The sequence below is a fragment of the Octopus bimaculoides genome, chromosome 1 (assembly GCF_046866305.1).
Source record: "Octopus bimaculoides isolate indiv1 chromosome 1, ASM4686630v1, whole genome shotgun sequence".
NCBI lineage: Eukaryota > Metazoa > Mollusca > Cephalopoda > Octopoda > Octopodidae > Octopus > Octopus bimaculoides.
The window spans coordinates 105,516,146-105,541,859 of NC_142928.1; the positions used below are offsets into that span (position 1 = coordinate 105,516,146).

General features: G+C 34.5%; 1 protein-coding gene across 8 annotated transcripts in view; it reads left to right on the top strand.

Moving 5' to 3' along the window:
- LOC106871077 (integrin alpha-4) overlaps positions 1–25,714 on the top strand; it is a 206,025-nt gene that overhangs the window by 105,848 nt on the left and 74,463 nt on the right. For all 8 annotated transcript variants that reach the window (XM_089355249.1, XM_089355233.1, XM_089355240.1 and 5 more), the window contains exons 5-8: positions 3,228–3,383; positions 5,929–5,974; positions 8,083–8,166; positions 10,506–10,573. In XM_089355249.1, coding sequence (XP_089211375.1) covers positions 3,228–3,383; positions 5,929–5,974; positions 8,083–8,166; positions 10,506–10,573 — 354 coding nt within the window. The remainder of the gene's footprint in view (positions 1–3,227; positions 3,384–5,928; positions 5,975–8,082; positions 8,167–10,505; positions 10,574–25,714) is intronic.

Consider the following 25,714-nt stretch of genomic DNA (forward strand, 5'->3'; position numbering starts at 1 on the left):
TTTATAGATTTGATTATTTAAGTGGCTTTTTCTGTCTCTACAACGCTTGGAATCTTCTCACCCCATTCCTCGCTTGTTTATTATTGATCAAACAGCTTAAATTACAATTTGAAAGAGTGTGGATCAAACTCTTTTTTGTTTTTGCGCGGATGATGTTCCAAATATACCTTGAAGATGAAAAAAAAATCTTTAAAATTTTGTTGAATATTTCCACTAAACATCATATAGTCGTATGTTTGTAGCAGCAACGATGGTGTCAGCAATAGTAGCGGTGGTGGTATTCAGCTCTGTATGATGAACGCCATAGAGCTAAGAAGGAACAGAACCGAGTCTTTGATCTGATTTCGATTCTTAATTTTAGTAGATGACATTTCTGAAAATTCATGCCATTAAGTTTTACCATTGGTGGTGATCCGGTCCAGATACCTAACTCTGCATTCTTAGTACGAATGCGCTAGGATCGTACATAGGTAATATAGTGAGTTAAAAAAAAAACTACGATTAAATGAGAGATTATTGAAGCCCCTGCCCAAGGAACCGTGTAATGAGATCAAACTGAAACCACGTGGTTGCAAAGCTAACGTCTTAATATATAGTGATGACGAGGCGGCGAGCTGACAAAATCATTAGCACACCGGGCAAAATGCTTAGTGGTATTTCATCGCTCTTTAAATTCTTAGTTGAAACTCTGTCACGTTCGATTTTGGTTTTCGTCTTTTAGGGGTCGGTAAAATATGTACCAGTTGATAACTGGGGTCGATGTAAGCGACTTACTCCCTCCCCAGAAATTTCTGGCCTTGTGCCAAAGTGTGAAACCAATGCACAATGATAATAATTGAAATTGTATATACAAATAGATGTTTGACTGCTACTGTTATGTTGAAAGCTCCACGTAGCTCATCAGAATCCAGTCTGCTTCCTGTAAAAATTACATAAATTCTATACCGAGTAGTATTACTAGTTATGAACTAAAGGGCAAATGTAGGAGGATTATGATATAAATACGAATTTATACTATAATTCTTACGTACGTTTCACTATTATGGTTGTTTGGAGCTGTGTATTTGGTGTTCCAAGTGCATTTCCGTGCTCAACTACGTACCATGAAGGATAAGATATTCCCTGATGATCCGTTGTGGTTGAGCATCTAAATGTATTTGGAACATGTATTGCAGGGCTCCAAACAACCATGATGTGCAGGAACGCGAATAGGAACTATAGTATAAACTTCTGTGTATTCTTATTTCTCATATACAGTGCTGATATTAATTAATGAGTTCGGAATGAGGAAAAGTGAAGTCGACACTGGCTCGGAACGTACAGTTCGTCGCTCAACTGATTCTTAGATTCCACTCTTCTCCCCATCACTAATAATAATTTCTAATTTTGGTACAATCCCCCCTATCTAAAAATTGGTATCGTTGCCCTAATCGACCCTAGTAATATATTTATTTTGTAAATTCGGAAGTATAAAAGTCCTAGTTGACCTTGGAACGATTTAAACTTAGAACGTAGGGTTATATAAATACTGCAAAGCATTTTGGATGAAAGGCAAGCCGATTAAATCTATCCCTATACCTAACCGTTATTTTAATCTATCGACCTTGAATGGATAAAAGGTAAAAATCAACCTTGGTAGGATTTGAACACAGAATGTAAATGGTCGGAAATGAATATCGCAAGGCATTTTCTTAGACATGCTAACTATTATATCGTCCATCACCTTCTTAATTTCTTAGATATGCACAAGACCAAAAATTCGTGGATGGGCAGTTGGTCGATTAACTCTGCCCGATGTTTAACGGGTACTTTATTATATTGATCCTAGAAGACAGAAAGACAATTTATTTAAACTCAGAACATAAAGAGCCGGATGAAACAATGCAAAGCATTTTTCAGGTATTTTAACGATTCTCCTTTATTAATTGCCGCCTCTGGCTTTTGATAATAAGACCACTCTTCGGTCATGAATGACCATGGGTTTTCACCTAGAAAGTTACACTCCCAGGCACAAGTCCGAGCAAAGTTGTTTAAGGAAGACCAGCAGTTGCCTATGCATACCAGCCTCCCCTCTAACCACCGCCCATGTATCCAAGGGAAAGGCAAAGGCCAATACAGCTTGGCACCAGTGACGTCGCAACTAATTTCTACAGCTGAGGGAACTGGAGCAACGTAAATTAAAGTGTCTTGCTTAAGAACACAACGCACAACTCGGTCCGGGAATCGAACTCACTACCTCATAATTGTGAGCCTGACACTCTAACCACTGAGCTATGCACCTTCATGCCTTTGACTACTGGTCAATGACAATAAGGTAGAAAAGCGCCAAACTTAATGTTTTACAGCATTCAATTATATCTTTGTATATTTTATCAGCAAGTTTTATCAAAGTTGACTTTGCCTTTCATCCTTTTGGGTTCGATAAAATACGTAGCAGTAATGATGGATGATCTAGTGTCAGCGACTAAAGCGCCACCTTTCAGAAGTTTTTCTTTAGTGGAAACGAATAATATGAAGATAAATATTTAAATAGATTACTATATTTAACGAAGTCAACTATATTGATTTCAAATTTTGGCACAAGACCAGCAACTTCAAGGGAGAGAGTAAATCGGTTACATCAACCCCAGTGCTCAACTGGCAATTATTTTATCGATCCCAGAAGGATGAAAAGCAAAGTAGACCTCGGTGGAATTTGAATTCAGAACGTAAAGATGGACGAAATCCCATTAAACATTTTGCCCGGTGTGCTAACGATTCTGCCAGCTCGCCGCCTTAACGAAGCAAACTATATTAGAAACAATATTAAATTCTCTCTAAACAATGAGTTATTGCTACATAAAGTGACTATTGTTGTGTTTGTCTGTATTGCTTTGTTCAATGATCAGTTATTCTCTAATTATATACAAGTTACCTGTTTCGTACCTGTTTATAAGAACATCTAAAAGCTTTGATTAGAAGGAAAACAAAAACTGAAGTCAGGAACGACAGAAACTGTGATGTGAAAAAATTATTATACATCGCTTTAAGGATGAAGTTTTTGTTATAGAAAGTAACACAGAAAAGCATAGAGAGATTGTACATAGAGAAGTAATTTTGCAGATGCAAGATGTAATACTGATTGAGATGTAGATACATCAATGATATGATAAATAAGCCAGAAATGTTAAATTATATTATTTTATTTACTACATGTTAATGTTAATTTCTGTTATATTTTCTATAAGGTATGTAGTCATAGAAATATTACAACGCTATCCGATTTACATGGAAATTATGATCAACAGACCGGATCTTGTTTCGAGATATCGGGTACGAAGATTGATGTAACCACCAAACCTAGAAGTAAGGCAACTGCCGGAATATCTGCTCGTTATTCACAGGTAAGCAAATCTTTTCATATACATGTTGTTGAATTGTTATGATAATTAAGATGAGAAAGGAATGGTATCAACATAATGCTATTTAGTGTAAAAAAGGAAAGTAGAGTATTATTTTGCAAAATTGAAATTATACGATATACAGTATGGTGTAATTGTTTAGTGCAAGAAAACCAATTATCGGTCCAGGCAGTCGACACTTTTCACTCGCAATATTTTTCTTATTCTGGCAGAAATAAATCTGTTTTTAATTACCCTACGTGGAATTACCAGAGTTTGTTTATCATGAGAATAGCATATCCAAAGATCCAGTTTAGTCAGACGGTATAACTAATGACAAATAGTATAAACAAAAGTCAAACATATTCCGTCTTCTAGTGTTCATACAACACTTATCGGTTTTGTTATCCAAATTCTAGCGAGAGATCTATGTTACATGCAGGCTCCTTCCTTGCAAAAATGAAACACGTATATTAGCGTGTACATACATACATACATACATACATACATACATACATACATACATACATACATACATGCATGCATGCATGCATACATACATACATGGAAACCTGAGATATGTAACACACTGCCTAAATACCAATCTTGAGAACTTATGTTTCTCAAAACCAGAAAGGAGAAAACTAATTCGAAAACTACAGATCCAATACATCACTGGAACTGTGAAAATTTGTAAAACTTTCCAGAAGTTTATCGTTTAAATATATATGAGCAGGTCTAGATATGCAACTAAACGCACGAGAATACATACATGCATACATACATACATACATACATACATACATACATACATACATACATACATGTATACAACTCTATCGACAATCACAAAGAAAATAGAGATAGCTACAGAAGAAGCATTTGAAGAATTTCTGAAGGAAACTAAACACCTGACAACATTCTATACAAGAGGCAGAAAATACCGCACAGTGGAGGTGAGGTTTGCCATTGAACAGGACACAATAAATCACTCCACTGTGATGCTGAAGACGGCGGAAAAATCGGTACTCCTACCTACCTACTACGGCAAAAGGGTCGCCAGAGTGAGAATAGGTAGAGTACCACCAGAAATCAAAGAAGCGTGGCTGTTGGCAGCCGTAATGCACAAAACTGAGGAAGACGCCAAAATTCTAAAATTGACAAAGACAAAGAAAGTAAATTGTAGGGATACGCATTAGAAATGGTCATCCAGGTCGGACAATAAAATCTAAATCGAATTGCTGAAGAAATAATACAAGAAGAAATAATAAATCGCTGAAGAGGTGATTCTACCGGAGGACATAAGGTTGAGAGTGGTGGTGGAAGGAAGACCACCAACCTGCTCTCAATGCGGAGAGAATGGTCACATGAGAATAAAGTGCCTCCAGGGATACAGTAAAAATGAGGAAAGCCAAGAGGGGTAGAGTGCCGAAGTGGCGGCCCTAGCAAGCGAGAAATGTACGGAGAAAGCGTAGGAAGCATTTACGGAGGTGAACAGGAGTTAAAGAAGAGAATCTGTGAACTCACCTCCGAAGAGTCCAAAAAAGAAAAAAAGTGAAATGGACATTGTAGAGCTTATGCGGTACACATCTCCACCAGCATCACCAACAAAAGGAAACAAAAAGGAAACCTACCCAGACAACCCAAGTTCACCGCAGAAACAAACAGTTAAAAAGCCCAGGAAAAATAAATGGTATTTGGTAACATATACAAAAGTACGGTGATAGAAAGGAAAATTACCAAATTCAAATTGGTAATTAGAGTAAGATTACCAGCGGTGCTTTACAAAGAAAATACAAAAGGCATAGTAATAGACCGAGAGATGTATGGAAAATTAAAAGGATGGTTTGGAACCAACATAGACCCATTGGGAGTGGAGATAGAGTTCGACGACCTACCGTCTGCTGTGGATTATGTAGATTTGAAGCCATACATGAACTCGTAAAGCGCGAGTAAACTTTTAAAATTTTGTTAAAATAGACTACACATACGATCTAAAAGGTAAAAAAGAGAGGAAAAAAAGAGAAAAATGATATAAAAACTTTTTATTGAAACAGTTAAATGGCACTGCTTGAGAGTGGGGTTCAAACAGCCTCGTTAATTATTATTCATCTCATTAATTCGTTTTGTTTTTAATCCCATTGTGGGGTTCAGTCTCTCTCTCTCTGTATTATGGCCTATGTGCCAAATAAAGAAATACTGTCAGCGAGGTACGCTGTTCAGGTCAGTCACGCAGACGACGAAATACGTCGTCATAATACGGGATATCACATACATACATACATACATACGTACATACATACATACATACATACATACATACGTACATACATACATACATACATACATACATACATATGCAGAACAGTGAACATATGAAAGACTTTTCTTAAAATTCAGAACTGTTATTACTCTCTATATGACAATGATGTAATTGTGCTGCTTAATTAGAAACCAGCTCATTCTTTACAAAAAGAAACTGTCTATTTGCATGTGTGTGTGTGTGTGTGTGTTCAGAATATTTTAATCACATATTATTTATTTACAGGATGGCGATTCTATTATCATTGGAGCTCCAACGCACGGTTCACGAGGTGAAGCAACTTTTTTCAGCTCTTAAAATTACTTCAAGAAATTTCCATTTTTTATTGTTAATGTTGTTGTTATTTAGTCCCAGGTCAATCTTGATCGAACAAACATGTATACATTCAGCCACACAGAAAAAAACGACTCAATAATGCATCTACACAGACACACACACACACACACACACACACACACACAAATCTTTTATTCTTTACTTGTTTCAGTCATTTGACTGCGGCCATGCTTAGGCACCGCCTTGATGGAGGTCAGTCAAACAAATCGACCATAGGGCTTATTGTTTAAAGTCTAGTACTCTATCGGTCTTTTTGGCCGAACCGATATGTTACGGGGACAGAAGCACACCAACACCGGCTGTCAAGTGGTGGTGGGGACAAACACAGACACAAAGAAACATACACATATATATATACATATATGACGTGCTTCTTTCAGTTTTCGTCCACCAAATCCACTCACAAGGCTTTGGTTGTCCTTGGGTTATGATAAATGACACTTGCCCAAGGTGTCACGCAATGCGACTGAATCCGGAACCATGGTGTGATTAAGAAGTAGCTCCTTGCTACACAGCCACGCCTATATATATATATATATATATATATATATATATAGAGAGAGAGAGAGAGAGAGAGAGAGAGAGAGAGAGAGAGACATATATATAGAGAGAGAGAATTAACATATATATATATATATATATATATATATATATATATATATATATATATATGTGTGCTGAATCTCTCATTGACTCTAGTTTCATGCTACAGTAGTCCTTAGGAGAAAACTACTGTTACTCGGCGTTTCTTTTCTGTTATATAAATCAGCGTTTATACCTCTTGTTTCTATTGGTTAATTTCAAGTGTTGTTTTTTTTTGTTGATTTTATGAAGGAATTTTCTATGCCTGTTTATTTCAATGGTCGCTTTCTCTTTGTGTTTTGAAGCTGCTTATTTTGTCTCCATTCTCATTCATGCATACATACATACATACATGCACGCATGCATACATATAAGCGTGCACACATGCATGCATACATACATGCGCACATACATACATGCATTCATACATACATGCGTACATACATATACATACATATATATGCGTATATGTATATCTGTAGCTACTTATTAACATATGTGTATATATATATATATATATATATATATATATATATATAGAAATATAATATTTCTAAATCTCTCAGAGAGATTTAAGCAGTAGTGGAGCGATAAAGTTGTAGTATATTGTCAACTTAATGTGACAATCCCAATAAGGGAACACACTACTGCCGTTTAGCCCTAGGAAGCTGGATCGCTTCCTGTCGGCCTTGACACAATTACTGTGTCCTTAAGTTTGCGAGGGGGAGATTTAGAAATATTATATTCCTAATTTTGCTGATCAGTGAATAAACTTCACTATGATTTATATAAGTTTGCGAAGGCGAGACAGGCTTCTCTATCCAGCTGGCAAGCTACTTCAGGCTGATGACGAGCAAAGACTCAGAAACATGTCCCTGAATGCTGGCTAGGCTGGGTGGAGGAGCTTGTCTCCCCCTCGCAAACTTAAGGACACAGTAATTGTGTCAAGGCCGACAGGAAGCGGTCCAGCTTCCTAGGGCTAAACGGCAGTAGTGTGTTCCCTTATTGGGATTGTCACATTAAGTTGACAATATACTACAACTTTATATATATATATATATATATATATACAAGTGAGTAGACAAACGAAAGAAGGGAGCTCAACACATTTATTGGGAGTTAGATGTGTGGCTCAACTGATGAATTCAAACTCTTTAGTACTCTTGAGTTTCAAGCGTGTCGCTAGTCTTCGGTCATTGGAATCTGAATCTCCGATGGCCGAAGCCTAGCGACACGCTTCAAACTCACAGTACCAAGGAGATTGGCTCAAACTGTTTTGATCCAAACACACACACACACACACACACACACACACACACACACACATACACACACACACACATATATATATATATATATATATATATATATATATATATATATATATATATATATATATATATACATATATATACACACACACACATGCATATATGTATATATATTCAACTCTTCTTTCAGAGCGTGGCGGTTACATCTTCAAAAGTTCGCAACAGCCTGCCAGTCAACCAGAGGACTCTATACCTCTTAATCAAACATATGCAGGTAAATTTCCATTTAATATTGACCTATATAACGTGTAGATGTTAAAAAAGTATTCACTTGTATGACTTTAATCCCTTTCAGTGGGTACATTACTCGCTGACTGATTAAATTCTTTTGGTTACTGCAATAAAACACTTTTTGTTCTGAGTAAAATGCGAAAGATTTACCCGCACGAGATGAACGCGGGAGTATTTACGTGTTCGCACTCCTTAGATTTACCATGAAACTCTCCTTTAGATTCCATTCATCCGTCTTAAAATTGATGCCTAAAGTAGATTTTGTGGTATAAATTTTTCCTAAATAAATGATGGGATGGTCATGACTGGAACATAGTGTCTCATAAGTTTACTTAAGCTTATATAATATGGGTCTAGGCAAAAGCAATGACTATGAGCGAGACTTTATTAAATCACCCAAACCGCTAGGAATATCCGTAAATCCACACTCAAACAACACTTTTATAAAACGGAAATGGCTCATTGGGTAAAGTATTCATCTGTACACTACTCCTGAACAAAAGTGGAATGGCTTTCTCTTAAATAAATATCATCGATGGTCCAAGAGTCAAACAATGACAACAGCTTAATGTCACTAATGTACTGGTGTGTTCTTTTCCTGGTAAATTTATTTTGTTCCCAAGATATACCAAGTTCAGAGAATTGCGAATAAATTATATACAGGGAAGCACATAGTTGGTCTTTTCTTCTGTCCATCCTCTTTTTCCGTTCTCTTTTGCAACCTCCTATCGCTTCCCATTAAGTCCGGCATTAGTAATTAATGCTTTCTCACTTTTGTATAAGACCCATTATTCTTTGAACAGGTGTATATCCAACAGTATAAAGATGGCTTCTATTGCATGTCATGACACGTTTTGAAAGCACAAAATAATTATTTTAAGATAAATACTACCTTAATGGTAGTTATCAGGCCTGTACTAACCACCGTTTCTAGTCCACCCTCTCTAGAACGTATCCCCTCTTTGCCATGCGGTCGCTTTTCAAGATAAACGTCAAAAGCACCGACCCCACTTATCTAGGAAAGCTTGCAAAAACTACTGGTGTAACCTCTTCCTCCAGAGAAAGGGATTAGAATTTCATTCAATAAGTGTATTTTGTCCAGTGAATACGTTTCATTCATAGGTGTATTTTCTCCAGTAAGAGTATTTCATTCCTTAAGTATATGTGGTCCACTAAGTAAACTTCATTCGTAAGTGTATTTCACTCGCAAATATCTTTCGTCTGATAAATGTATTTCTTTCTCTGTGCAGCTACTATCGTTCAATAATTCAATTTATTTATTTATTTGTTTTACTGTCAGTTCATTTACTTTATTATCCTTCTTCTCTATCGATCTATCTTGTAAGTTACAAGATCTGCTTTTTTGTCTTGCTTTATGAAAAGCTACTTTTCATACACACTATCACAGTTGATAAACCTACACATTGACTTTTGCAACTTCGTTTATTCACCTTAGTATCAAATCTATTTTGAACTATTCTTTAGTGATAAAGTCATCGTTTCTCTTTCTCTTTTATTGTTTTGAGCCGTTGTTTTCTTTTATTTTTTCTTCTTTTTTTTAAATGGTATAGTCAGAAATGGAAGGGTAGTGTTTAGAGCTTTATTCAGTATCTTCCAGACTGGTTAGAGGAAGAGACGAAATCATCTCCAGACACGAGAACCGATTCGAATGCTTACAAAGTGAATATTTTCCTATGGCCAAGTGATGGTGTTAAATAAATCGGATTAAGTCTACCACTAGCCTCATTCTGCAATTAATTTTGGTGCTATCTAGCCTCAGATCAATCTGTTGTTGCTGAACAGTCTCCATGAATAATGGTATGTGGTGAAATGACGTTTTCTTGTTATGAGTTTGTTGTCGTCGAAACACCGCAGTTGGGTAGAGATTTGAGCTTTATTGAACTATGCTAGCCATGGTATGTACAAACTGATCGGTAATCAACTAAATCACTTTCAAGTCCTTTATTGGTACTTTGCTTTATTGAGCACAGAAAGATGTAAAGGCAAGGTTGATTGCAGCGGGATTTGAACTCAGAGCATCAAGCATATAACTAAATGCTGCAAAGATTTCTGTTCGACACTCTTATGATCCAGCCATCCACTACCCACTTTATATTTATAATTTTAATTTTTGATTTCAAATTCCACGGAGATCAACTGAGAACATCATTTCGAGAGTCGATAGAAAGTGTTACAGCCAAGAACTGAGAGCAAACTTAATCGCCCCAACTCTTTCCAAATTTCAAGGTTTTACATACCGAAGTTAGAAATTACAATTAGAAATAATTAGTGATTAAAACGCCTTAAATTTATTTTCAACAGGTTATGCTGTTAATATGGTCGGCAGTAAAATAATTTTGGGAATACCCAGGTATCAGGACTATGGAGCAGTAAGTACAGTCATTTTATATTTCTTTCCTTTGAGCTTCAACAACATACCTCATTTAAGAAAGATATGATACAGTGATTAATGTAACAGAAAAACAACTCTTAAGTCATAGGCATCATATCTTGCTAGAGACATTTCGTTGGGCTTCTGAGCAGAAGTCTCAATCGTTCAGGTAATAGACTATGTATTGTATTGAAAGGATTTCGTCCCTGTCTACTTTAAGGCTCTGTAATTCTTGGTTGTTGAAATAGTCTCAACACTTTCGCATCAAGCGATACAAACTTGTATCCTGATATAACATATTATGCAGAAGACCATGAATTCAGTAATGATTTAGAGAGTTTACTAAGTGGAACTTGTGATATGCCAAGAATCAGGTTCGTGGGAAGAGCGTTGATTGAAATCAAGATAGCTCCAGCAAACGAGGAAAGGGAGAAATATAAGAATAACAGCAAGAAGTGCAAAAACAAAATATTGGATATACCTGCGTTTCTATGGATTAAGAAATTGGTCATGCAGGAAATAAATTTGAATCTGTTTAAAGACGTGTAAAGAAACCCTCTTGTTTTACTGAAATAGTCTTTGGTATTATAGAATATAAGATGTTCTGAGAAAGTTCTCTGAAGATTTTGTTTCCAAGACAAGAAGTACAGAAATTGCATTATTCATAATGGAAATATACTCTACGGTATATCGTATGCAGTAGTATCACAGTCGCTGTGATGTGTAATTGAATACATTGGATTAATATAGACAAATGTCCTTTTTCTAGTCTCTTTGTAGGCAAAAAAAATACAGGTAGACTGCACTAACCGATATATATATATATATATATATATATATATATATATATATATATATATATCCTATTTTAGATTCTCCTCAGAGACCATACTCTCGCCTTTGTATGTATGTATGTATGTATGTAAGTATGTACGTACTGATGTATGCATGTACGTACGTATGTTTGTATATATGTATGTACGTGTATGTATGTATGTATATATGCATGTATGTATATATGCATGTATGTATGTATGTATGTTTTTAATAATTTAGATCCTTCCTCTAAAGAAAGAGTTGGTTTCTGACTAAGATACAAGGCTGCGTTTCTGGCATGTAGATAACAAAACAATGTCATTTTTAAACTTGAGAAAAGTCTTGAATATTTTTACTGATGCACTTAAAGTCTGTATTTGTAATGTGCAAGCTAGTTGCTTGATCTCTTTTTCTGAAATCCAAATTTATTCAAAGTATCAGTTAGCCATTTACTCACAAGACCAAGTACTCCAATTATTAGTGGTATGAATGTAAATTTGTAATCTGGATATGAAAGCTGGAGGTTTCGAAGCAGTTGTCCTTAGTTGTTCTCTTTCTCTTTTATTTTCAATGAGATATTCACATCAGCCTCACAGCTGACCTCCAAAACGGTACGTACTTTTTCTTATCTGTCCTACACAACAAAATCCGCTCTGTTATGGTTACACTTGACAGATGTTTCGACGGGAATGTTCCACCAGTATTCCTTGTGTTGATGTTTGCGTATGTATTCAATAACAGGAACATTCTCTGTATTTATTCTAGGACGGTCTTTTTTCCAGATGGCATTGTATATTGTTTTTGCAACAACGTTGAGTTGCATAGGGAGGCAGTACCTTGATGACGTCATTGGGCAGCTGCTAGTTATATGTATGATGTCGTTCACAGAAATATGACAATCTACGTTTTCGGTTGCATCTTGAAACTCCAAGAGCTTCACCGTCCCTTTCGTTTATCAGATATTTAGTAACAATCTCCTGTTCTTGAACTGCAAATGCATAGCCATCGCAGTGTGATGTGATGTAGCTGTCGCGAGTCTTAAAAAGCTTCGCTTCATGTCAATTCTACTATTTTCTTCAAGTCTTCGAGAAACATACCCCTGCATGGCCTTTATTTATTTTTTTATTTATTCATTTGGTATGCTGAGGGTTTCTATACTTTCAAAATATCTTTGAATTTTGTTATCTGTGCTTATTTGCTTTTCCATGCGAGGTTGATAATATTATTACATTTTCATCGATTTCAATACCAAACTTCCCATGTCCTGATATCTTATTTGTTACAAAAATATGGGTTTTATATTTATAATATTTTGTTACTCATTTACTTTAGTTAGCGTTGCAGTATTTTTACTGTTTTGTCAGCTTGTTTCATTAATATTCTGTGAGAAGATATCTTTCCTATTTATGGCGTCTATTTTATTAAGATACGCTATTTATTCATAATACGTTTTTATCTCAGTTATACTGTCCACATTATTATTTTCAAATATTTCTATAAGTGCTATTTTATTTGTATTAGTTAATAGTAGGGGAATACCGTGGAAATTCTGTGGAAATTTATGAATTTTCTTATTCTTATTTGGTTGCATAAATATATATCTCTTCACAATACTGCTTCGTTGTTTTATAGATTCCGATTTTGTCATCATTTTCTTTCAATAACTGAGGTTGCTAAACGCACAATACTCGAATACCTATCGTGACAAGCTGAACAGTATTATATGTTGCCTAGTAGTATTGATGTTTTATAATAGATGCATTTGCAAACTATACATATGTAGGTATGACGTAATTGAAACAGATCCTATCATTATTCCATTTGCGGTCCTCCGGAAGCCACGGTTTCAACATCAGTGACCTCCCTTGACGAACGTTCTAGAATGTTCTAATGACAGCGAATTTACGTCTGTTTTTAGTAAAGCCACTTATGGCATAGAACATTCTAGAAAGATTTCGTTTGCCAGTTAGTACCAGCAGTAATTCAGCCTATATATTGGATAGGCGCGCTTTGGTTTTCCTCTCTTCCCCGCCGAAATTTGATCCGACCACATCCCGGTTTGAAGAGTAGTAAAGTTTTTCCTACACGTGGCCTAAGCTAGAGAAATGTTTTCTCATAGCAACCGCCCGTGGCAAACTACTTATGTTACACGACAGGTGTACGGTTTGCGCTTACTCTACTTGCGAACCAATTGCCGAACGAAATTCTCTCGTACATTTTTCCATCATGCTTCTTTCCACACGGAATGCGACAAGACCAATTCGTATGTAACTTTTCACATTTATATACTGCTTCACATGGAGCATATTGCTGCTGAACTAGTATCTGCTTCTTGTTACATTAAAGTATTTGTGAAGTTTAGGGAAATCTCCCTTGTTTATTCCATCCTTTCGTAATAGAAGAATATCTTCATGTTACATAGCAGTAGTTATCACAGCTACTAAGCTGGTGGCTGTACTAGTGTGATGACTACACGACGTTAAACATATATCAGAAACATGAGATACAGAAATCTGAGTATTATTCGTACACAGTCACGCACGCATACTTAGAGAGACAAACACATACACACATACACGTAAACTCAAATTGCAAGGTATCTCACCTGACTAGCTTATATATTATATATTATGTGTGTGTATGTGTGTGTGCGTGTGTGTGTGTGTGTGTGTGTGTGAAGGCGCATGGCTCAGTGGTTAGAGCATCGAACTTACGACCGTGTGGTTGTGAGTTCGAATCCAGGACCGGGCTGCGTGTTGTGTTCTTGAGCAAGACACTTTATTTCACGTTCCTCCAGTTCACTCAGCTGTAGAAATGAGTTGCAACGTCACTGGTGCCAAGCTGTATCGGTCTTTACCTTTCCCTTGGATAACATCGGTGGCGTGGAGAGGGGAGGCTGGTATGTATGGGCGACTGCTGGTCTTCCATAAACAACCTTGCCCGGACTTGTGCCTGGGAGGGTAACTTTCTAGGTGCAATCCCATGGTCATTCGTGACCGAAGGGGGTTCTCCGGATATATATATATATATGTATATATGTAAATAATACAAAATGGGACAATATATATATATGTATATATATATATATTTATATATATATATAATCATAAATATACAGGGATTAGCATGAGTTGCTTCTCCAACATACTGAGAATTTAGAAATAGCAGTCAAAGAACGACTGATTCCAAACTACAAATTTTTTCTCTAACGGATGGCGATATTTATGGCACACACAGAACAAAAAACAAGAGAAAAGCAAAACCAAACCTGCCTTTAGTTAATTGGATACGACGTTTCACGGTTAAGAGTATGAAGTTACTCTATTCCGATCTTCAGCCCAATATTTGAATAAATTTGAAAGCGTCTATAAAAACTCACGGGAATTTTGACCATGCGACATCAAAACCACGTGAGGAAGGCACTTACGAAATTTATCGGCTAGTGAGTTCAAACACTTCACTCCAAAGAATCTATTCCATGTGCGCCACAAATAGTCCCGTATAAAGGGTTACAGTTTAACCATCCAATTAGAGGCATCAATATAAAATATACAGATATAGGGCAGGGAATCGTCAATTAGTAATAAAATTAATAATTAACAATTTTTCCAAGTAGTTCAGTATGAAAAAAACCTTTATCGGTAAAACCATTTATAATCTGTGAGAAGATATCTTTCCTATTTATGGCGTCTATTTTATTAAGATACGCTATTTATTCATAATACGTTTTATCTCAGTTATACTGTCCACATTATTATTTTCAAATATTTCTATAAGTGCTATTTTATTTGTATTAGTTAATAGTAGGGGAATACCGTGGAAATTCTGTGGAAATTTATGAATTTTCTTATTCTTATTTGGTTGCATAAATATATATCTCTTCACAATACTGCTTCGTTGTTTTATAGATTCCGATTTTGTCATCATTTTCTTTCAATAACTGAGGTTGCTAAACGCACAATACTCGAATACCTATCGTGACAAGCTGAACAGTATTATATGTTGCCTAGTAGTATTGATGTTTTATAATAGATGCATTTGCAAACTATACATATGTAGGTATGACGTAATTGAAACAGATCCTATCATTATTCCATTTGCGGTCCTCCGGAAGCCACGGTTTCAACATCAGTGACCTCCCTTGACGAACGTTCTAGAATGTTCTAATGACAGCGAATTTACGTCTGTTTTTAGTAAAGCCACTTATGGCATAGAACATTCTAGAAAGATTTCGTTTGCCAGTTAGTACCAGCAGTAATTCAGCCTATATATTGGATAGGCGCGCTTTGGTTTTCCTCTCTTCCCCGCCGAAATTTGATCCGACCACATCCCGGTTTGAAGAGTAGTAAAGTTTTTCCTACACGTGGCCTAAGCTAGAGAAATGTTTTCTCATAGCAACCGCCCGTGGCAAACTACTTATGTTACACGACAGGTGTACGGTTTGCGCTTACTCTACTTGCGAACCAATTGCCGAACGAAATTCTCTCGTACATTTTTCCATCATGCTTCTTTCCACACGGAATGCGACAAGACCAATTCGTATGTAACTTTTCACATTTATATACTGCTTCACATGGAGCATATTGCTGCTGAACTAGTATCTGCTTCTTGTTACATTAAAGTATTTGTGAAGTTTAGGGAAATCTCCCTTGTTTATTCCATCCTTTCGTAATAGAAGAATATCTTCATGTTACATAGCAGTAGTTATCACAGCTACTAAGCTGGTGGCTGTACTAGTGTGATGACTACACGACGTTAAACATATATCAGAAACATGAGATACAGAAATCTGAGTATTATTCGTACACAGTCACGCACGCATACTTAGAGAGACAAACACATACACACATACACGTAAACTCAAATTGCAAGGTATCTCACCTGACTAGCTTATATATTATATATTATGTGTGTGTATGTGTGTGTGCGTGTGTGTGTGTGTGTGTGTGTGTGAAGGCGCATGGCTCAGTGGTTAGAGCATCGAACTTACGACCGTGTGGTTGTGAGTTCGAATCCAGGACCGGGCTGCGTGTTGTGTTCTTGAGCAAGACACTTTATTTCACGTTCCTCCAGTTCACTCAGCTGTAGAAATGAGTTGCAACGTCACTGGTGCCAAGCTGTATCGGTCTTTACCTTTCCCTTGGATAACATCGGTGGCGTGGAGAGGGGAGGCTGGTATGTATGGGCGACTGCTGGTCTTCCATAAACAACCTTGCCCGGACTTGTGCCTGGGAGGGTAACTTTCTAGGTGCAATCCCATGGTCATTCGTGACCGAAGGGGGTTCTCCGGATATATATATATATATGTATATATGTAAATAATACAAAATGGGACAATATATATATATGTATATATATATATATTTATATATATATATAATCATAAATATACAGGGATTAGCATGAGTTGCTTCTCCAACATACTGAGAATTTAGAAATAGCAGTCAAAGAACGACTGATTCCAAACTACAAATTTTTTCTCTAACGGATGGCGATATTTATGGCACACACAGAACAAAAAACAAGAGAAAAGCAAAACCAAACCTGCCTTTAGTTAATTGGATACGACGTTTCACGGTTAAGAGTATGAAGTTACTCTATTCCGATCTTCAGCCCAATATTTGAATAAATTTGAAAGCGTCTATAAAAACTCACGGGAATTTTGACCATGCGACATCAAAACCACGTGAGGAAGGCACTTACGAAATTTATCGGCTAGTGAGTTCAAACACTTCACTCCAAAGAATCTATTCCATGTGCGCCACAAATAGTCCCGTATAAAGGGTTACAGTTTAACCATCCAATTAGAGGCATCAATATAAAATATACAGATATAGGGCAGGGAATCGTCAATTAGTAATAAAATTAATAATTAACAATTTTTCCAAGTAGTTCAGTATGAAAAAAACCTTTATCGGTAAAACCATTTATAATCTGTGAGAAGATATCTTTCCTATTTATGGCGTCTATTTTATTAAGATACGCTATTTATTCATAATACGTTTTATCTCAGTTATACTGTCCACATTATTATTTTCAAATATTTCTATAAGTGCTATTTTATTTGTATTAGTTAATAGTAGGGGAATACCGTGGAAATTCTGTGGAAATTTATGAATTTTCTTATTCTTATTTGGTTGCATAAATATATATCTCTTCACAATACTGCTTCGTTGTTTTATAGATTCCGATTTTGTCATCATTTTCTTTCAATAACTGAGGTTGCTAAACGCACAATACTCGAATACCTATCGTGACAAGCTGAACAGTATTATATGTTGCCTAGTAGTATTGATGTTTTATAATAGATGCATTTGCAAACTATACATATGTAGGTATGACGTAATTGAAACAGATCCTATCATTATTCCATTTGCGGTCCTCCGGAAGCCACGGTTTCAACATCAGTGACCTCCCTTGACGAACGTTCTAGAATGTTCTAATGACAGCGAATTTACGTCTGTTTTTAGTAAAGCCACTTATGGCATAGAACATTCTAGAAAGATTTCGTTTGCCAGTTAGTACCAGCAGTAATTCAGCCTATATATTGGATAGGCGCGCTTTGGTTTTCCTCTCTTCCCCGCCGAAATTTGATCCGACCACATCCCGGTTTGAAGAGTAGTAAAGTTTTTCCTACACGTGGCCTAAGCTAGAGAAATGTTTTCTCATAGCAACCGCCCGTGGCAAACTACTTATGTTACACGACAGGTGTACGGTTTGCGCTTACTCTACTTGCGAACCAATTGCCGAACGAAATTCTCTCGTACATTTTTCCATCATGCTTCTTTCCACACGGAATGCGACAAGACCAATTCGTATGTAACTTTTCACATTTATATACTGCTTCACATGGAGCATATTGCTGCTGAACTAGTATCTGCTTCTTGTTACATTAAAGTATTTGTGAAGTTTAGGGAAATCTCCCTTGTTTATTCCATCCTTTCGTAATAGAAGAATATCTTCATGTTACATAGCAGTAGTTATCACAGCTACTAAGCTGGTGGCTGTACTAGTGTGATGACTACACGACGTTAAACATATATCAGAAACATGAGATACAGAAATCTGAGTATTATTCGTACACAGTCACGCACGCATACTTAGAGAGACAAACACATACACACATACACGTAAACTCAAATTGCAAGGTATCTCACCTGACTAGCTTATATATTATATATTATGTGTGTGTATGTGTGTGTGTGTGAAGGCGCATGGCTCAGTGGTTAGAGCATCGAACTTACGACCGTGTGGTTGTGAGTTCGAATCCAGGACCGGGCTGCGTGTTGTGTTCTTGAGCAAGACACTTTATTTCACGTTCCTCCAGTTCACTCAGCTGTAGAAATGAGTTGCAACGTCACTGGTGCCAAGCTGTATCGGTCTTTACCTTTCCCTTGGATAACATCGGTGGCGTGGAGAGGGGAGGCTGGTATGTATGGGCGACTGCTGGTCTTCCATAAACAACCTTGCCCGGACTTGTGCCTGGGAGGGTAACTTTCTAGGTGCAATCCCATGGTCATTCGTGACCGAAGGGGGTTCTCCGGATATATATATATATATGTATATATGTAAATAATACAAAATGGGACAATATATATATATGTATATATATATATATTTATATATATATATAATCATAAATATACAGGGATTAGCATGAGTTGCTTCTCCAACATACTGAGAATTTAGAAATAGCAGTCAAAGAACGACTGATTCCAAACTACAAATTTTTTCTCTAACGGATGGCGATATTTATGGCACACACAGAACAAAAAACAGAAGAGAAAAGCAAAACCAAACCTGCCTTTAGTTAATTGGATACGACGTTTCACGGTTAAGAGTATGAAGCTACTCTATTCCGATCTTCAGCCCAATATTCGAATAAATTTGAAAGTGTCTATAAAAACTCACGGGAATTTTGACCGTGCGACATCAAAACCACGTGAGGAAGGCACTTACGAAATTTATCGGCTAGTGAGTTCAAACACTTCACTCCAAAGAATCTATTCCATATGATTATAAATGGTTTTACCGATAAAGGTTTTTTCATACTGAACTACTTGGCAAAATTGTTAATTATTAATTTTATTACTAATTGACGATTCCCTGCCCTATATCTGTGTATTTATATATATATATGTATATAAATACATGTGTGTGTATACATATATATATATATATATATATATATATATATATATATATATATATATATATACAAGACAAGTATTTATAATTAAAATAAGGTATACATTAATGTGGAGTAGTAGGAGATATTATTTATAAGAAAAACCATAATAAGAGAAGATATCAATGGCCAAAAACAAATTAAAGTGAAAGAGGGGAGAAGGAGAAAGAAAAAGGGTGGGGAATAAAGTTAGAAAATCAGGACTAAACTAAGAGTATTAAAGCTATGGTTTCAGAATTGATAATCTGGTAGAAGAGACTTAGAATTAGCTAGAGAAATGTAGGAATATTAACAATTCCTAAATTCCCTTACCTTAAATTTCCTCTAGCCACTCCTTAGGGTATTGTCCTTCCATTTCCATTTTTAATTGCTATATATATATATATATATATATATATATATATATATATATATATATATACATATATATTCCTTTTTTCTTATCTCTTTTCTTTCTCTTGCTTGATTTACCCTTAACCTGCTGTCCCTTACTACTTAATCTATCTTCCTCTAAATTGAAATTACTGCTATCTTACCCCTCCAATTAGAATATATAGAAATTAAATTCATGTTTGATTCACTAGACTGTTGATTAATAGCCCAGTCAAGATGGTATTTTCTTCATCTCCTACTCTTGTATTTGCACACATCTACAAAATGACTTTCTAAAATGAACTTCCATTATGCAGCTGAGGAGTACATTTTCATTGCACATCTTATGTGGTGTTCTCACTACATAAATAAATGAAGTTTGTACGAAATCTACGTACTGCTATAACCTATTGAATTTTTGTTGCTTTTCTTCAACTATATATATATATATATATATATATATATATATATATATATATATATATATATATATATATATATATAATATAATATAGGATAAAATCTTTATAAGAATTTATCAGGTAGTCAGCGTGAAAATATATAATTTATATAAGGGCATTAACTATATAGTAATGCCTCACGCTTAGAGGGACTAAAAAAGTCAAAAACTATCAAAAAATAAGCAACATATTGTTGCTTATTTTTTGATAGTTTTTGACTTTTTTAGTCCCTCTAAGCGTGAGGCATTACTATATAGTTAATGCCCTTATATAAATTATATATATATATATATATATATATATATATATATATATATATATATACACAGCGGAGTTCTACTCATTTCTGTCTAACAAATTCCACTCCCAAGATCAACCTGAGGTTGTAGTAAATGACACTTATACAGTGTGCCAAGCATTAGGATCGAACATGGAGTCACACACCATACCTGCACCTTAGAATGTCCTTATGTTCTATCGTTCTGAGGTATAGGTATTAACGCATTTTGAAGAAATATTTCTGACACCCGATAGTCTTTGTAGTTTTGTTTTCTTCTTAGGTACTCTGTCAATTGCGACGACGAGTATTCCAGTTGATCCGATCAGCAGAACACCCTTCTCGTGAAATTGACATGGCATTGGACGAGCACTCCTCATACACGCGTAACCTTAAAGTAGTTCTTAAGGAGATTCAGCGTGACACAGAATGTTACAAAGCTGGCTCTTTGAAATATAGGTACTACTCATTTTTGCCACCTGAGTGAACTGGAACAAACGTGAAATAAAGTGTCTTGCTTAGGGACACAACGGCCCCAGGTATGAAACTCATGACCTGACGATCGCGAGCCGAATACCACTAACCACTAAGTCACACAACTTTGTAGTTTAAAACTGGCGATTATGCCATGTCACACTCTATACCTTTATCACTTATTCGCTATTGAACAACTTAGTCTAGCTTTCCAGAAAGCTTTAATAACATCCAATTACTTTGAATGATGTGTTTTATGCTATTTGATATACTTAATGGGACTCTTGAGTGTGTTTTATTCACCATACGTATCGGTATTGATAAGTTAATTCATTTAAAAAGTTATATGTGGATTTTGTCACTTGTAGAATAATTTTCCATGTCATCATATTCCATAAGATAATAAATTTTCTTCACAAATGGAACAGTTGATAGATGTGCTTAAACTAGGGTTTTGAAAGAAATTGTAATTGCATTTTGCCGATTTTCATTATTTCGAAAATACTCGTTATTTGTCACCCTACACATAAAAAGTAGTCTGCATTATGAAGGTAACACCTCTGTGAGTCAAATCCACGTTCTGATTTATAAATGCATATTGGTTTTTACCGTTTAATCATATCCAACCGCTTAGTTACAGTGACGTAAACAAACCAGCATCGGTTGTCAAGCGGTAGCGGGAGACAGGAACACATACACAAATGTATATAGTAAATGCTATATAATATATAATATATATATATGTGTGTATATATATATATATATATATATATATATATATATATATATATATATATATATATATATATATATATATATATATATATATATATATGTATATATATATATGTGTGTGTGTATATATTTATATATACATGCACATATTGGTACAGGACATCACCAACGGTGTAAATAACATGAAATACGTAGACAAACGAGTTAAATACAAAAACAACGAAAGAAAATAGAAAACAGAGCAAGTAAACACAGAGAAAGGACCCATCATCAGTTGTCGGTTGTTTATCTACTCCGCATTTCGAGCATTCAAAGACAAATGAGGAGCAGATAGACAGCCGACAACTGATGAAGGGTCCTTTCTCTGTGTTTACTTGTCCTGTTTTCCATTTTTTTTTGCTAACGCATTTCAAGTTACTTGCACCGTTGATGATGTCCTGTACCCATATATGCATGTGCATATATATATATATATATATATATATATATATATATATATATATATATATATATATATATATATATATATATTTATTTATATGTATTTATTCTATCCTAATAAATAATAATAAGGATAGAATGAATGGGTTAATAGAAACCAAGGTAGCAAAGATCACAAAATAAATGTGGTGTAATTCCTGTTGGTGAGGCAGAAACTCCTTTATATTTTGGGTATTTGAGTATATTTAAAAATTAAGGAATGGAGAAAACGCATGTTATAACTGCATACTTTATTCCGACATATGTTTCGAAGAATTACAATTTATGCGATCCATAGGAATCGGCGATGTTAAAAATGTAAACTTCTCCTCAGGGAAATGCATGGGAATCATCTTAAACGTAAGACATTATGACCGAGTATGATAACTATAGTTGGATAATGTTATGACGTGATTCATTTGAAAAAACCGTTAGAGATTTGGACGCTACTAGAAAGTGGGATGGACAACACATACATGCAAATACATATACATACAAACACACATAGTTATATACACACATATACACATATGTATACATATATATATATATATACGCACTCATATACATAAATTTACACATATACACACACACACATACATACCTATACACAAATACACATAAATGTATATCCATCCCCATATACACATAAATACAAATATGCACACACATATACACATACACATATATATATATATGCATCTACGCCTATAACTAAATAAACACATACGCACATACACATATATATATGTATACATATACATACACACGTATATACTCACATGCATACACATATATACATACGTACATACAAATACATATATATACCCATAAAAAACCTTTATGTATTTATATACATCAACATATGCAAGCCTACACACACATATACACATATAGCTATGTATATATACACACACACACACACACACACATATATATATATATATATATATATATATATATATATATACAAAAAAAAACCAAAAAAAACAAAAAAAAACTAAATCCACATAGGTACATAAGTATTCAAACATATATATACACACACATATATATAAAAATATACACACAAATACATATAAACATACTCATATACACACATATACTTACAAACATACATACATACATCCACATACATACACATATATATATATACATATATATATATATATATATATATATATATATATATATATATATATACATATATATATATATATATATATATATATATATATATATATATATATATATATATATTATATATATATATATATATATATATATATATATATATATATATATATATATATATATATATATATATATATATATATATATATATACACATAAATATATATACACACATTCCTTAATTTTTAAATATACTCAAATACCCAAAATATAAAAGAGTTTCTGCCTCACCAACAGGAATTACACCACATTTATTTTGGGATCTTTGCTACCTTGGTTTCTATTAACCCATTCATTCTATCCTTATTATTATTTATTAGGATAGAATAAATACATATAATTTAATATATTTTTAACAGGTCCATAATAAAACCTGCTATCTTAATAGTTACCAAAAATGGAGTTATTCAACATCAACGCATCACTTAAGGACATACCCATTCCACCAAAGAATACATTCCTTAAACAGCTTATCAGTAAGATTAATTCTTTCATAAACCGAGTGAGATGGATTACCTATTTCTTCGACAACAAAAGTGACCTACAAATAGACAAGGACCCATACTCAGATTTTTAAAAAACTATTCAAATCCAAAAACTACCCACCAACTAACCCAAAACTAAAGCAATTTGAAGAAGAACTATGGTCAATAGTGAAAAACGTGAAGTTTCATAAATCACCATTAAGAAATAATCACATCAGATACCTAAACAATTTAACGAAGGAAATAAATAGCATTGACGGAATACTAGTCAAGTCCGACAAAAGGTTCTGTTCTCTTTTGCAAGTCATATTCCTCCATGATTTTTTTCGCTTCAAGGTTAGCATTCCTAAGTGTTGTTTTACTTATGATTCTGTAGTTTTTTTCTATTTCTCTTTTTAGTAGATCATTGTAATGTTCCTTAGATAATTTATACATATTTCCTGTTTTGTCGGACTTGACTAGTATTCCATCAATGCTATTTATTTCCTTCGTTAAATTGCTTAGGTATCTGATGTGATTATTTCTTAATGGTGATTTATGAAACTTCACGTTTTTCACTATTGACCATAGTTCTTCTTCAAATTGCTTTAGTTTTGGGTTAGTTGGTGGGTAGTTTTTGGATTTGAATAGTTTTTTAAAATCTGAGTATGGGTCCTTGTCTATTTGTAGGTCACTTTTGTTGTCGAAGAAATAGGTAATCCATCTCATTCGGTTTATGGCATTGGTAGACAGTATTTTTAAGTTTCGCATTATCGCTTAAAAAACTAATTCTTTCGTTACTAACTTCTGAAATAATGATTTTGTTGTTGTGACTATGACTATTATGTATCGTGTTATTATTATTGTTCCCTATATTACTATTAGTGTTATTATTGTTATTTTGGTATGGGTTAATAATGTCTGGTTCAATCTTATTACTGTTGGAACTCTCTAGTGGATGTAAAAGCCTCATATTGTGTGCAGATATTATCTGTGAGATGTTCCTCATGATAGAGAAACCGAATCTAATCTTATGTGTGTTTATGACTTGGGAGTAATGAGAGTGTTTTGGAAAGTTCTTATTTATAGCGTTTTGGAACTGGGATACCAAGTTTGATTTAACACTTTTGCTAAAAGGAAGAATCACCCAGGCATTTTTATTAGGTTCTGGTTTAGAATATTTGCCAGTATTATTTATAAACAGTCTTATTTTATTATTATCATCATTGATACAGGGTTTAAACTGGCGGTTATTTCCCCTATTTCGTGAAAAAATGTTGAGCTGGTTATTATCGTTAAAGAATTTATGATGGAAGTTATGATTGTATTTTTTGTTATTATTTAAATTAAAAACTATGTCATTATTATTATTGCTATTATTATTATTATTATTATTATTATTATTATTATTATTATTATTATTATTATTATTATTATTATTATTACTCAAATCTAAAGCCTTGTGAGTAGATTTGGTAGAAGCGTTCTGCATGTATATAGGGGAGGCTATATATATATATATATATATATATATATATATATATATCTGTGACACTTATTCGGTAGCCATGATAAAACTCCGAGTTTCGGATGCCGGGGAGGAAACCCACGCCACTATCTCTTCAGTTATCTGGCCATTGAAAATTCCTATGAAAATGACCGTTAAACTTAGGGAAAT